General features: G+C 42.8%; 1 protein-coding gene across 1 annotated transcript in view; it reads right to left on the bottom strand.

The window, feature by feature from the left end:
* Window positions 1-169: 169 nt before the first annotated feature.
* Window positions 170-14,924, bottom strand: part of jarid2b (jumonji and AT-rich interaction domain containing 2b) — a gene marked incomplete at its 5' end in the record, with an annotated part of 99,097 nt that continues 84,342 nt past the window's right edge. Inside the window, 12 exon segments of the mRNA XM_014005876.1 lie at window positions 170-662; window positions 840-947; window positions 1,209-1,395; window positions 2,368-2,498; window positions 2,747-2,929; window positions 3,938-4,043; window positions 4,118-4,232; window positions 4,346-4,416; window positions 4,598-4,716; window positions 4,817-4,909; window positions 7,351-7,892; window positions 10,793-12,257. Coding sequence (XP_013861330.1) covers window positions 444-662; window positions 840-947; window positions 1,209-1,395; window positions 2,368-2,498; window positions 2,747-2,929; window positions 3,938-4,043; window positions 4,118-4,232; window positions 4,346-4,416; window positions 4,598-4,716; window positions 4,817-4,909; window positions 7,351-7,892; window positions 10,793-12,257 — 3,339 coding nt within the window. The 3' untranslated portion in view covers window positions 170-443.

Genomic DNA, 14,924 nt, shown 5'->3' on the forward strand with positions numbered 1-14,924 from the left:
GGGTGGGGGGGGTGTAAAGGGTAAAAACGAGGATTCGTCAAGTCTTCATCTGAACGTTACACTTAATGCTGATTCCAGGAGGCTGAAAATCACTCATGATTTAAACAAAACAAAAATTCTTCTTTCACACTAGTGCAAAAAAGACATCTTGCTTTTCTGTTTTTTATCTTTTTCTTTTTTTTTTTTTGATAAAACAAGCTGTCACTAAAGGAGGAGTGAGTGTGTCTGGAAAGGGAGACTAAACTTGAGTGGGGGTTCAAACAAACTGCAGTTAGAAGTGGTGGTTTTGGAGGCATTGATAGTGATTCCCGTTTAACGTGGAATAAAAAACAAACCGAACAAAAAATAAAAAATATATATCAGTAAGGGAGAGGCGGGGGGGTGGAGGAGAGCACAGCACACAGGGTGGTCCAGTGGAGGCGTCCCCGCCCCCCCTCCTTCTCTCAGGACACGGCTGCAGCCTTGGGCATGTGGATGGGCAGGCGAGCCAGGGACACCTCCACGGTGGCACGTTTCCGCGGCCCCCGCTTGGCCGGTGACGTCTTGGCGGGGCTCAGGCTGTGGCAGGAGTCCCCCACTCCCCCACCCCCTGCACTGAAGACTCCTCCGTTCTTCAGCATGGCCCGCCCACACACCTGGTTCACCAAACTGTTGAGTTGCTCCTGTAAGGAAACAACAAAAAACATAAATAAATGGGTGTTTAGCAGGATGGAGTTTTAATTTAGTAAAATGAAGCTTAGATTTAGGAATAGTGGTCATGGTGACCAGAGCGTGACGTCTTTTATGAGTCGACATCGCCCTCTTGTGGTCGTACAGCAAACTGAACGGTGAAACGTTACCTCATCGTATCGATACATCATCTTGAGGCCCCTGCAGGACTTGTGCTTCTCCACATAACGCAGGGCACACTCCAGACAGAAAACCACATTATCTGTCTCCTGAACCACCTGCAGACACACAACTAAAATTATGTGGCTGTGGATACCAGAGAGACAAAAAAAAAAAGGCTGCAATAGAAATGTTTATCATTTAGGTGGGTCAGTTTCTATTACMACCAAGTTGCATTCATTTCAAGTTATTTAAGCACAAATGCTGAAAGTGTTTGATAATTATTTTCTAACTATACAACTCTAAATCTTTGCATTAAATAAGAGTTTTACATCCAAGTCTTCACATCACAACCAGCAGGTAGACCTGTCTGCTCTCACCATGGACAGGTAGCAGAGGTGTTGACAGATTTGGCAGCGTCTCTCCAACGACTCCAGCGCCAGCCATTTCCCGCGGGACTTCTTGCGGCCCTCCCCGGGCCCCAGGCTGCCGTCGTGCGTGCCGTAACGGGCAGAGGAGAGCAAACCTGCCTTATAAAGTTCCTGACGTTGGTGCAACTCTATGTTCCTGTTGGGTGACAAACACAAACAGGARGTGTTTACAACAAACTGTAAAGTGAAAAATACAGAGCGCTAACGTGACTGAATGTGCATTTGTTTGGTCAGTTTTTTTAAATTCATTCTTAAAAAAGGTAAACTTAAGAATAATCATTAATGATTACTGGACTAAAATGATAACGTCACTATAATGCAAGCTTTTAACTGGTCAACGACTTTAACTCACGTGTTAAAGCTCGCTCACACTATAAAGTTTTAGACAACTTATGCCAAGTATTAAATTTTTTAAACTCATATTGGTCACATATTTGAGCTAATTGTTAGCATYGCAGTATGTATACATCCACTACTTCCAGCTGATTTTTTATTTCATCYTCTAAGTCAGACAAAATTTTAAYAAGTTGTCTAAAACGTTATAGTACAGGACCTTTAGGCTATGTTCACATTSCAGGTCTTAATGCTCAAATCAGATTTTTTTTATCCTTGTTCATATCTATAATTTAAATGTGACCATCAGTTTACAGAGTGACCCACATGTGCACAAGAAGACGTGATCCACGCAGCACACTGTGTTTACTGAAGTAAATATGGATGCTAACATGTTAGCATGTGTGGATTGATTCTGAAGCTGATTAATTATCCACTATTCTTATTTTATCTAATGTCTATATTTGACCTTGCTGCTTCCTGCCCACTCAGGTGCAGAACTGTACTTGTAGAATGGGAGTGACTGMAGGTACAAACAAAATCAAACGTGTTGGTATCAAATGTTGGTGTACACTCTCTGTCATCCAGGACATGGAAGTTTAAAACAAGACGAAGCAACTGGAAACGACCTCAGTGACGTCAAAGTTGGATGAAATGCGACAAACTGCAGTCGTTTTAAAAACATCAGACATGTAGACRTTTGAAAAAAAATGTAATCTTGTGTCACATATGGGAGAAAAACATCTCTGGCTCCCTGTTGCCTCAGTGTTCTTACCTGAGGTCTTTAAGTAGGGTGGAGATGGTGGTGAGGAGAAGGCCGTTGTCTCTCTTAGACTCCGCTGTGGCAATCTGATACAGTAGCTTCTCCATGGAGAAGGGTTTGGCTATACAACGACATTTCAGATCCTGAGGGGGGGGGAATAAAAATCTAAATAAATTCACACGTGTGAAACAAAGAACTTGATATCTAAATTGGTCTGATGGTTTCAAGCTTTGCTCATTTCTACAGAAATCTACACCCACAAGAAGACAGATGGATAAATTATTCATTAAAAAAAGTATAAAGCAAATAAATTATCAGCTTCTGCTGCTAAAAAAAAGATGAGAGTAAAAATCAGTCAATATTCAGAGCATCGTCTGATTTAAGCACTGACCTTCGCTGCCTCGTAACCCAGGTTCATCCAATGTGGCGTGGCGAAGTGCACCGTCTCCGACACACTGTAGCCACAACACAACTTAGAGACGAAGGCACCGGGGAAGCAGACCACAAACTGGCCACTCCGCTGCACCGTACGGTAAACCTTGATGCCTTCACGGCAAAGCACCTCTGGAGAGATCTGCAGGTTTAAAGGGATCCACGATTAGTTGTGACATTAAACTTTATTTGATAAACATTTATTTTAACTGTAAAATAAAGACTGTAAAAATACATTCTGGGTAAAAAGCATTCTGGGTAAATGATGACATCAACTAGGTCAGTGTGAGGCTGCTAGCAAGCTATATCCACCCTGAAGGTTAATCTCAGACAATATCTGATGATCGACTCTTAAATGAAACCAGAGAGCGTTGACAGAGAGGAGAAGGTAGAAATGACTCAGCCTGTAACTGAAAATATAGATGGAGGACAACAGAGCTGCTTCATGGAAGAAGAACCTCAGCTTAGCCTGTTAGCCTTCGCGCTAGCCCTCACGCTACATTGCATTATATGTATCAGCTCTGCGCTAGCGCGACAAACAAGTTAAACTGAGGTCCTCCATCCATATTTTCAGTTGCAGTCTGAGTCATTTTTGTGTTCCCCTCTCTGTCATGTGGATGGAGGACCTCAGTGATGAGAGGAGAATGTGTAGAGCTGAGCTACATGGTGATAGTGTTGGGGCTAACGCTAAAGCTAACAGGCAAAGTTGGGGTTCTTCTTCCATGAAGCAGTTCTGTTGTCCTCCATCCATATTTTCAGTTACAGGCTGAGTCATTTCTACCTTCTCCTCTCTGTCAACGCTCTCTGGTTTCATTTAAAAGAGTCGATCATCAGATATTGTCCAAGATTAACCTTCAGGGTGGATATAGCTCGCTAGCAGCCTCGTGCCGATGACATCAATTTCCCAGAATGCTTTGCGTGTAAATAAAATGGCCCCATCCGTGTAATATATTTTTAAAATTTAGTTTAAAAATTATAAAAACTAAACAGCCTACAGTATTTTTACAGTCTTTATTTTACAGTTAAAGTATATGTTTTTCATATAAAGTCTAATGTTACAACTAATTGGGGATCCCTTTAAAGGAAGGAAGTGAAGCTGAGCTGAGAAAAGCACAGACGGTCCACGGCTGTAAGCAGAGAAAACACCCACCATTATGTTCTTCTCCAGCATTTCTAGTCCTGGGGTGCCATTGGCTTGAAGCAGTGTATGGACCACCTTGTCAAGCTTAGCCTTCTCCTCAGCAGGGACAGAATACCTGCCGAGCAAACACAACTTTAAACATCTTCATCAAGTTGCAGAGTTACGCTTCAAAACACTGTGCAGACTTACCAAATGCAATCAGCACCAGTGTGTAAGTAATCAATATATGGAAGGCGATTTTGGTCTCGAGACCAGCATGAGGTAGAAAAAACCATGCCGATATTTAGCCAGGGAATGGTCACCCCTGCAGAATCAGGATGGCACATTACACAACAGAAAAAAGTCAAGAAAAGATCATTTGAACGACTTTTCTAGAAGMAACAGTGCAAATGTCCCRTATGGCTGTATGAGACTAACCAGGCACAGCACCCAGATGTCTCAGTATGGATCCAGCGTTGTTTGGGAGGACCGTAAGGTTCCATCCATGTCTGAAGGAAAATTCATCAACAAATTAAACAAAATCACAAAGTTTCTACTCGTGTTAAAGAAAAACAAAAGGAAAGCAAAGACTGCAGTTGTGAAAGCATCCAGAGAGGAAGAGAAATGTGTCGTCTRGTCACTCAAACAGGTCTTAGAATGATTTAATCCAGRCTTAGAAGAGGTTCTTACTTTGAAAATGGCTCTGATTTTCCAGTGGGGAAGCCACTGCCATGTGTACTGCTGTCCACTTTTCCACAATGAACTGCCACGTGTGAGTCTCTGTGCTCCACAATCCTCCAGTACTCTTGCTACAAGACAAGAAAAAAAAAATCAGAACCAGCTCAGTTAGTTCTCCTGTCTCTAYGTTTAAACCAAAGTGACAAAGAGCTGACGCTGTTAGAGACTGACCTCGACCTCAGCAGCTCCTGGTTCCTTGTTAAAGCACATGGTCATGGTGTTGCGGGCTATCCTGAAGAAGTTGGTCAAAGACACAGATTTCCCCTGCAACAACAAACCTAATTAATTCTGGAAGCGACAGCTTGCTASGATGAGTTAAAGAAAGAATGACACTCATTTATCAAAAGCCAAAATTGGAGGTGATTTAAAAAGAGCCGAAGCATTATGAGTCAAAACACTGCAGACATTCATTATCTTTGTGTTAGTTTGTGCMTCCTCAAACACATTTCTCTACCCTGTTCCTCATGAATCCTTCAACCACAACTAATCTAAGAACCACAAAGCCTGGTCATAAACCACACGTTCTTGTTTGTTTTCTTCTTAAGAGTTTTCTATCAAGACAAGAAAAAAAACTGAGGCTGGAAATTAAAGCTGTTAAATAATAAAACAAAGGATTCATTTTAAACACTGACAATGTCCTCTTCACCCCCCTGCCCCCCGGCAGTCAGAACAGCCACTTTCTGGGTGTAATCAAAGTTAATTATGCCCTTGACGTGCACTTTGTTCTCCTGATAGCAGAAGTGAAACCTGACCTCCTCCTGGAGGTCTCCTGTGAGGAAAACAGTCTGAGCTGCGCAGAAAACCCGTCACATTGTGACAAACCTGTCTTGTCAGGCCGGTGACACGGCTTCTCACGTCATTACCTTTAATTCTATACCTCAAAGTTCTGCTGACTGAACCGGGTCAGATCTGCTGACAATATCTGTTATTCAAAGGGAGGTTATAGTGAAGGATTCGGTTACAAAAGGAGCTAGGAACAAAAAAAAGGGTCAAACCAGATCCAGATTTGTGGATTTTTGTGGACTTTGGGAGAAAGAACCAAAATGAAAAAGGGCTGTTTTGCCACCTCAACATGATCATTTTGCACACATGGTGTGTGTGAAAGCTTGAACTGCATTGTTATGTTGGCACCAATGGCAGCCCAAACACAGAGGTTAGCAAAGACAACCATGGGAAAACTGAAGAAGCTAAAAGGTGGGGGCAATGGAGAGGGCGGGGCCTAAAAAGGGGGTGGGGCAGTGAGGGGTAGCCTTTTCTCTGACCTACATTTCTGCAAGCCAGATCAGCAGAGCTGCCAGCAGAGAGGCATGATGGGAAACTGGGTGGACGTACATGCGATCAAAGCATCTTAACAGAATATAAAACCAACTACAAGATGTGAGAAAACCAGCATTCATCCATTTTTAAATAAATATATCTGACAAGATTTTACTTCAGTGAACAGTCGCTGATAGATGACACTGTTCTGAGTCCTGAAAAAATCTAAAAGCAAAGACTTTTCCTGTTCAAACTACATGATCCCTGAGTGAAACTCATTAATAGTGTCTGACTTTACATTAACCCCACTTCACTGTCTGAGAAAAACAACTAGAGTTTGGTTCATTTGGTTCCATCAGACAAATAAGAAGGTGTACAGTGTTAAGAAGTTTTTTTTTTTTTTTTTCAGAAATAATAAGTGGGATGGTTCAACAGTGAAGTGTTATGAGTCCATAGTCACTTTTCTTGTTGGTTGATGACACAGAAACCAAACCTTTGTTGAATACTTCAGAGATTTGAAAGTGTAGCAGCAGTTCAGCTGCTCCTCTCTCATGAAGATGATGGTCAAAAAGAGACTCGGGTAAAGTATTTATGAACTCTATCTTAGAAAAAGAACAGGTGTAAATACAGTTTTTATACAGTATTTTCATGTCTTTATGTGTCAGGGTGGATGTGAGTCGGGGGAACGGGGCCAAAAAAAGCGTGGAACACGGAAGTAAAGCAAGAGGGCCAATGAATGCTTGACCCTCTACTTCCTGCATCTCGGTGCTAATAGCGTGAAGTAGTTTGTGGATGTATTTCAACTATTGCATCACATATTGTTCCTAGAACAACAGCCTACAAAATGTTTACTATTGTTCACATTACTCATCAGTAAAACACCAAACAAACGCAATAATAGATGCCGAAATGCGTAAGTGTTTTTTTAAAATGTAATCTTTCAGATAAACAAAACAAATCATAACAAAGAGGCATTGAGGAAGCCGATTCATAGATGCTTCCATACTGTTCTGCTACTGTTGGTGGCAAACCACCTGCTGTCCTTTGAATGACAATAAGAGTTGTTATAAGCAGTTTATAGCTTCACAAGAAAGAAAGAATAGGAAGGACTCGTACAAAGATGAGACACTAGGGGTGCACCGATGGTAGTTTTCTGGCCGATCACAGATCTTTAAAAAGTCTGACCTGCAAATTCCCATTTTTTTTAATAAATGATACTGTTGGGTGTTATAAGGTCATAACACACCTTCAATGTTCCAATCATTGAACAACACAAGCTTGTTTTAACTGGACATGGTGGATGAGATGGGATTCTCATGTACGTATCGGCCGATCTCCCAAAATGAAGGAAATCATTTATCAGTGCACTCCTATAAGATACTCACATTCCTCTCATCTGTGTGCTTGAGGAGTGTGGAGTATCCACTAAGTGTTTTCTGCATTCTCACCTTGTAAATACATTTGTACTGGTCACTGAGAACGCCTCTGTCCTCCTTCGCCTCCTCCTGTCCATGCTGCTCGTCTTCCTTGCCTTGTTTTTCCTGAGCGAAGAGCCGGCGCCGGCCCGCTTTGACCTGAGCCTCCAGCTCCTTCAGACGGTGATAGACTCCGTTGGTGCGGTGGTTCCCCGTCGTGCTTCCTACGATCCCGCCCACCAGCCCGTTCTTGGGCTCGTAGCGTGGCAGCGACAGCCCGCTGGGAGCGGAAGAATCCGACAGACCTTCCAGGGGGCCCTGGCGCGACTCCAGGCTCTTCTTCTCCTGCAGCACGTCGCCCAGCAGCCGAAGGCGCTCCTCGGCGCCGAGCGAGTCGTAGGAGAGGATGTACTGGAGGTAAGCCTCCTGCAGCTTGGCCAGCCGGTCCTGCGCAGACTTGGGGATGCGCAGGAGGTCGGCGAGCTTGGTCCACTTCTTCAGGTCCATCACCTGCTGCATGCCACCCATGTCGTTGATGAGCTGGAAAAAACGTGACAGGTCCACTTCACAACCACCTGCGTGAAGCAAAAAAACAAGCTAATTTTAAAAAGAGATCACATGAATGAAGGCAGTTTTACTAGAGCTTGGCTGCAGATTTTATGATGGATCCTGTCTCTCTTCATACTCTTTGACAACGCACAAGTGGGTTTTCCTAACTTCTTCTTTAGCGGAAAATAATCACTTTTAGGTGTCGGTCACAAACTCCAGTTCCTGTCAACTCACAAGCAATCAGTACAGCCTTTTGTGTATATCAAAAATAAATTAGACTTTAGAGAGTATCTAAACACCCTAAAATTGGCCTCTGTCTCTTTAAGAACCTCCTACCGTTTCTGACACTCCCACTTCAGCACGTCTTCACAACAATGCTTTGGAGGAGGGGCGCTCTGAGGGGCAGAAACTCAGCTGCAGAATGAGCTCCAGGGAGGTGCTTTGTACAAACAGGAGGAGCTTTGTACAAATAGGAGGAGCTTTGTACCAGGAAGTGTTTAGGCAGCTCCACATGGCTACAGAAGATTCAAGGATTTCTCAAACATACATAAATGAGTCAAAGCAGCACTTTGGGTAATGTTTATATGAGAATAATGTAAAGCTAAACAAGTCAATTTTGCTTAAAGGAGACCAATTATGGGTCCTAGAAATGTTTATGGTATGTCTGTGGGCTATCCAGACCATGTTCATTCAATTTAATGCACAAAATAATTCTCAGATAATAAAATTTCCCATTTTCTAGTTCTGCCTGCTCTGACTTCCGTTCAGAAGAGCTGTTTATGTTAATGAGCTCTGTTGGTAACGCCCTCCAAAAATCTGTTGACATTAACTCCGCCCTCCAAAGCCAGCGTTTACGTTAGCATGGCTAGTAATAGCAGAAGCTCCGTTGTACAACCATATGAGACCCAGAGGCAGAGTCGTGGTCCCAGCTTCTTTTTTTTCCTCTCCCTCCTCTGCTCTGCGCTCACTCTGCATGCTGTTACCAGAGCAGGGAGCAGCAGCAGTGGTGAAAATACCTCAGAAACTCAAACAAATAGGCTTTAACAAGGCTTTAATAAGCTAAACAATAGAGGTACATGAGAAAACGTGTTCATAACGAACTAAAATAAATAAATAATTAAATTGTGTCCATGCCGGTCTCAAACCCTGGTCTCTCGCTCTCTGGTCCAACACTCTACCCATTGCCCTATTGGAGCCTTGTTGTGAAATGAGCTGCGCATTGCACAACAACACCGTGACGGCTTTTTATATTGAGGAGGTGGAGCTTCACCCAGGGGTTGCTAGGTAAGGGGCTGAACGCAGGTTCTGGTGGGTTGTCGTACGGCTTGTGACATCACAAAATGACGGAAGTATAAAACGTGTCGTTAATATACATTAAAAATACATTTACTTACAGTAAATATGCCCCTGGGTGCATTTTTTCTGGTCCTAGGACTGTTTTTTTAAGAAGTACATACCCAAAGTTGAGTAAAAAAAGCCTTTAAAAAGTGAATTTTGCATAATAGGTCCCCTTTAACATCCCCTCCTTTAAAATGTATAGAAGACAACAGACAAATAAATCTGCTTAAAACCACCATTCAGTCACTGATCACTGCTGCTTTAAAGTGACAAAAAATGATAGTGATGTTTTTTTATTTCCATCAAACCAGACAACACCTTCCATCGAGTATGCTGTAATTGTGAAATCCTTATTGGATCACAGTTTTCTCAGAATGTGATAATTTACATTAATATGTGAAAGCTCTTAGATGTGAATTAAGTAAGCTTAAACAGTCTTTTTTCTAAACCATGTTAAACAATTTTTGTCATGTTTGGGAGATTTTATTTTAACTACAGTAAACGCATAACAGTCAATTGAAAAAAACATTTTATAATTAGAAACCACAGTCACACTCAAACTTTTAACTCTTCAAGTCTGTTTGCCAGAAAAATCTCACATCACGTTAACAAGCTGTCATGGGAAAGAGGGTAGTTGTAAATACTGATATACTGAATTTTGTGGCAAAAAACAAATGTTTCAGATAGAAATGAAACCCTCTTTAAAACACATTCTGGTCATTAGGCTTAGATGCAATAAAAAGCAACTGCATGTTCTTCTGTTCTGTAAGTAAAATTAAAAGGAAGAGGAGGAAAGTCTGTTCAACCACTGCTGCTGTTTACACCTTTGTTGTCTTCAGAATAATTGTTGATAAAGTTTGAACCAAGTTCAGGAAGTCATTTGGATGCAAGATGTTTTACTTTCACCAACAGATGCAGCAGGAACCCCCAACACTGACTGCACTGATCTGTGTGCATCTGAACATAACTGCTACAAACACGACACTGCACATTTAACTAAAACAAAACAATGTAAAACTAGTAAAATCTTATTTCAGCAGCCACAGATTTGCATGCATGAAAGCTTTTGCACAGAAGATCCAAATATACAATATCTGAATTCTCTTAACAACACTGACAATACTGAGAGGAAAAACTGGGAACTCTATAGAAAATACTGACTTGCTTCTTGCAGGATTGTTTCACATTTTTACTGTCAACTATAAACTGAAAAATAAAAACTGGTGAAAGCACACAACAGGACCACTGATACCAGTAAAAAACAGCCATGAGTTCTTCAATAATTACAACACAGTTAAACTACAAACTAGCTGTGTACTATATACTTCTGATGTACCAGATTTTTTTATCACCTTTAAATCTTTAAAGAAAGCTACATGTTTACAATGAGGCAGGTGACAGTTTAGAATTGGTTGTGGAGATTTAATTCACTCCAGTAAAATCAATGGCTCCTGCCCGCTGTGGCCGCCTGCAGGAAGAAGCAAGAAGCAGCTTATCGTTTTGTCAATCCAAGCAATTTTCAGGGTTGGTTTTGTTTGCTCATTTTTTTGTGAGTGGAAGCGTGTGTGCGTCTGTTCGTCTCACTTACCAATGACAGGCGGCTCATCCATGGTAATGCCCTGAGATTTAAGGTGCTTGCGGATGCAAGCCAGCCGCTGCACATTGGGGCCCCAGCGTCGGCCCAGCATGTGGACCCTCTGTACTTGCGTAACAAAACGCATCTCCTCGTTCAGTTTGCACTCGGGCCGCCAGTCCTGCGGCGGCACCACGCGACACATGCCAGCCGCCTCGGCCTGTTCCCTCACTGCATCCAGGTACACCAGAGGGTCCTGGAACTCTCTGGAAGTCGGCCGGAAGACGGGAGCTTCGCCCAGCGCCGCCCAGCCCTCCGGCTTACTCCGCTGGCGATCCCACTCCTTCTCCTGCTCGCGTTCCTTCTGGCGCGTCAGCTCTTTCTCMCGCTCCCACTCCTTATCGCGGTCAGCGAGCCGCAGCGCTGCTGGTTTCACCTGCCCGGGGCTGTCAGTGGAAGTAAGAATACAGGTTGTAGAGCAGGAGGAGGAGGAAGAGGAGGACACAGAAGTCTGTTGGGGGTCTGAGGTAGTGCTGGCACGACTAGGGTTTGGTGAACTATTGTGGCCTAATGAAGGTGAGGAAGAGGAGGAGCTCCGACCGTGTGACCTGTTCTGCTGCTGCTGTGCTTGTCGTATCAGCATCAGCTTACCAGCCGATGCACGCTTAGGCCGCTGGTTCACTGGCTCCACATTGGCTGCTGGTGTAGAAGGAGGTGTGGCTTGTTGAGGAGGAGGAGTAGAGGAAGAAGTAACAGGCTGAGTTTGTTTAGGGGAGGTGGGCGTTTCTGATACGTGTCCATTAGAAACCGGAGTGGTGTTTTGTTTGTTAGCTTTCTCTTCGTTGGCCATCTTCTTGCTGCTGCTGCGCGTCTCCAAAGGTGTGGATTGGATTTTGGCCTTCTTGGCCTCGGCGCCGCTCGTTTTGGCTTTCTGCTCAACAACGGCGGCGCTCACTGAGTTAAGCACCACCTCCAGACGCCGTTTGGAGTTCCGCAGTCCCTCTCGACCCGGGCACTCCGCGTGGGCTTGCTGGCACKGTTTCTGGCCGTCCTCCTTGGCCGGGGAGTTGTGCCACTGCCCGTTGAGCCTGCCGTTGGGTCGGGCGGCGGCGGCAGCGGCGTTGTGCAGCCCGTTTGATAGTAGCACCTGTTTGCGGGTTTTTGCATTGCTGTGGTGGGCTGGTGCCGCTGCTTTTCCTGAGTTGGCCAGCCTAGTGCTGGCTGCTGGCTGGCTGTGCTGATTGTGATTGTTCGCTGACAATGATGCCGAAGCGGCGCTGTTGTGTTTGTGGCTGCTGCTGAGTTTGGTTTTCTTGCCCAGTTCTTTCTGTTTGGCTTTGGTGTAGGTGACGTGGCCCTTGGACACGGTGGCTGTGTACTTCTTCACAGTTTTGGACGGCAGTCGTAAGTCGTGGCTCTTTTTGGCACCACCGACAGCTTGTGCCGAGCCAGCCCGCGTCAGCCCGTTCACTTTTGAGGCCTGAAACGAGCAACGTGGGAATACAATCAGTTCAATTTGATCAAGAACTATAAATGTTTTCTAGAAAAGAAACAAAGCGATATCTGAATAAACTCAAGTAAATTTTAAAAAAAATTGGTCTCGTTGAGTTTTTTGTTTTATTTTAGGTCACATTTGTGTTAAATTTTTCATTGCAACACAGATGGTCGCTGTTTTGTTTTAACTTAGCCACACAGATTATCTGAAACATCAAAAAAGAACAACCTAGTACACAGAGGAGGCGTGGGCGCTCCTAAACTTCACAGCAAAGAGGCCAGATTCACAGTTTGCAGCCATGTGATGAAGCATTTGGCTGGTCAGACTACAGCTATTTGTGGAAAGCTCTGTTGTTCATTGGGGAAACAATGAACTGTCTGCTTAACTATACTGTTTTTGTAAACCTCCATTTACTGTCAATACGACGGCTGAGATTTAGACAAGGATGAACAAACTAAAACCACAACATACAGAGATAAACAGTGTAAAATAAGCAAAGGGATGTAAAAAGTGTGAAAAAAAAGAAAGAAATGGCTCTTTGATTTCAACTAACAGATGGCTGGACAGGATGAGGTAGGAGGTGGGGTCACTGGAATGGAAAGAAAATCCCATTTGGGCGTTTAAAAATAGCTTTTAACATTCTGTAAATGTATTTAAACTGTGCAGACTTGGGAGTTTTGGGAACAATCTTCCTCAAACATTTTAATGCCGGGAGCAATTAATCTTTCTTTTATAGTTTCTATATTTTGCACGGGAAGTAAGAAGAGAAATTGTAGAAATGCAGCTAATTTTAGAAAAAACTTTAAAAACAAAATGTGTTTGCTCTAAGTCCTCGGTGGTGCCCGTCTGTCTTTCTGCTTCAGACAGAAGAATGAAGGGAGGAAAGAAGAGATGGAGTTATCAATCACAACCAGGGCGCCACAGGACGGGGGGTGACAGCCGGCCCATTGACAGGTTGGTCTTTGTACGACTAGCGTCACACTCAAATCTGTGTGTGTGAGCGTTCACATGTGTGTGCATGTATTGTATTGTGTTTGTCTCAGGTGGCAGAGGCTAACACAAAGACCAGCCCATTAAAAGATAAGGGCGGACTGAAACCTAACCCTGCCTCTGTCAATCACCCTCCCCCCCCCCATAAGATACAACAACTTCACAATATATATTTATCATGTGATGCTGCAACAAGCTGAGGTTCACAAACATTTCATCCTTTGACTCACAAAGCTGTGGTAGAAGCTGAGACTGAAACTCCTGGTAAATTCAGAAACATTACTAATAATGACACAAACTTCTGTTTTTATACAAATGTATCACAACTTTTAAGATACATTTTGTAGTTGTTATTAATAAGATATTAGTATTTTTTTCTTTACTTTATTTAATTTTTAGAATTTTGAGGACTCTCAGTTGGTGTTTTATGACTAAACATTCAGAATTTGCTGATTTAAAGTATTGTCTTGTTCAGCCACATTGTGCTGATGAAGCAACTTGACAATGACCACTTTCTGCCACAGGGGGGCTCAACAGACCGGTTCTCATCTTCTTATTTTTTTTTTTTTTTTTTTTTTTGAGGTGGGGGGTCTGTTTGCTATTCACATTTATTTGGTCTGATGAAGAAAGCGGAGGATGATGGAGGAAGATAGGGATAGAGGAAGAAAAACACAGATGCACAAAATAAAGAAATGAAAAAGAAAGAAAGAAAAYGAGAGAGGGAACGTAAGGAGAGAAAGAGACAAGGAAAGAAAGATTTACAACACGGGTTTCAGCAGACTRGGAGAAACAATGAAGCTGTAAAATTAAAAAAAAAACTAACACAGAAGTGGAGGCGAGTTTGGCTGCACGTGAGAGGAAGAGGAGGAGGGAAAAGGAGGCGGGGCCTGATGACATCATGTGTTGCTATAGCCCAGCTGAGGCCTAGCAGGAAGACTTTTTTTGTTAAACAACACACTACATCTGCAGGAGTTGGCTCGGAGAGGAGGAGGAGGAGGAGGAGGACATGATGATGCACAGAGAGAGACTGGGAAAGAAGGCCAGCCTCATAATAGAAGAGGAGAAAAGAAATTTTAAAGCTTGTAAAGATTTCTGAATAACAACAGAGGAAAAACAGGAAGGAAATAAGTAAATTTAGATTCATTCTGCTGAAAATACTGAAAAAAATGTTTCTAAATTGTAGGCACTTGTTACTGAGCAGATGTTGCTGTTTTAACACACGAAGCAAATTCCTCCAGTGCACTGTCCTGTTCYGTCTACAAACATTTAATCAAACCCAAATCCTTTCATTTCCAGCAGTAAAGTTCACATCTAGACTTCTGTAAAGTCTTTAAATTGTTCATTGTGAAAATCTTTGGGTCAAACAGCTCCAGTGTTTTTATCTGATATGAATGTTTTCTCTTTTGAATCCCGTTGACTCCCTTTACAATACATGCTTCATCATATACAGTGGGGGAAATTAGTATTTAGTCAGTCACCAATTGTGCAAGTTCTCCCACTTAAAAAGATGAGAGAGGCCTGTAATTGACATCATAGGTAGACCTCAACTATGAGAGACAAAATGTGAAAAAAAATTTGAGAAAATCATTTTGTCTGACTTTTAAAGAATTTTTTTGCAAATAATGGTGGAAAATACTGTAAGTATTTGGTCAATAACAAAAG

Source organism: Austrofundulus limnaeus, unplaced genomic scaffold, assembly GCF_001266775.1.
Source record: "Austrofundulus limnaeus strain Quisiro unplaced genomic scaffold, Austrofundulus_limnaeus-1.0 Scaffold32, whole genome shotgun sequence".
Taxonomy (NCBI): domain Eukaryota; kingdom Metazoa; phylum Chordata; class Actinopteri; order Cyprinodontiformes; family Rivulidae; genus Austrofundulus; species Austrofundulus limnaeus.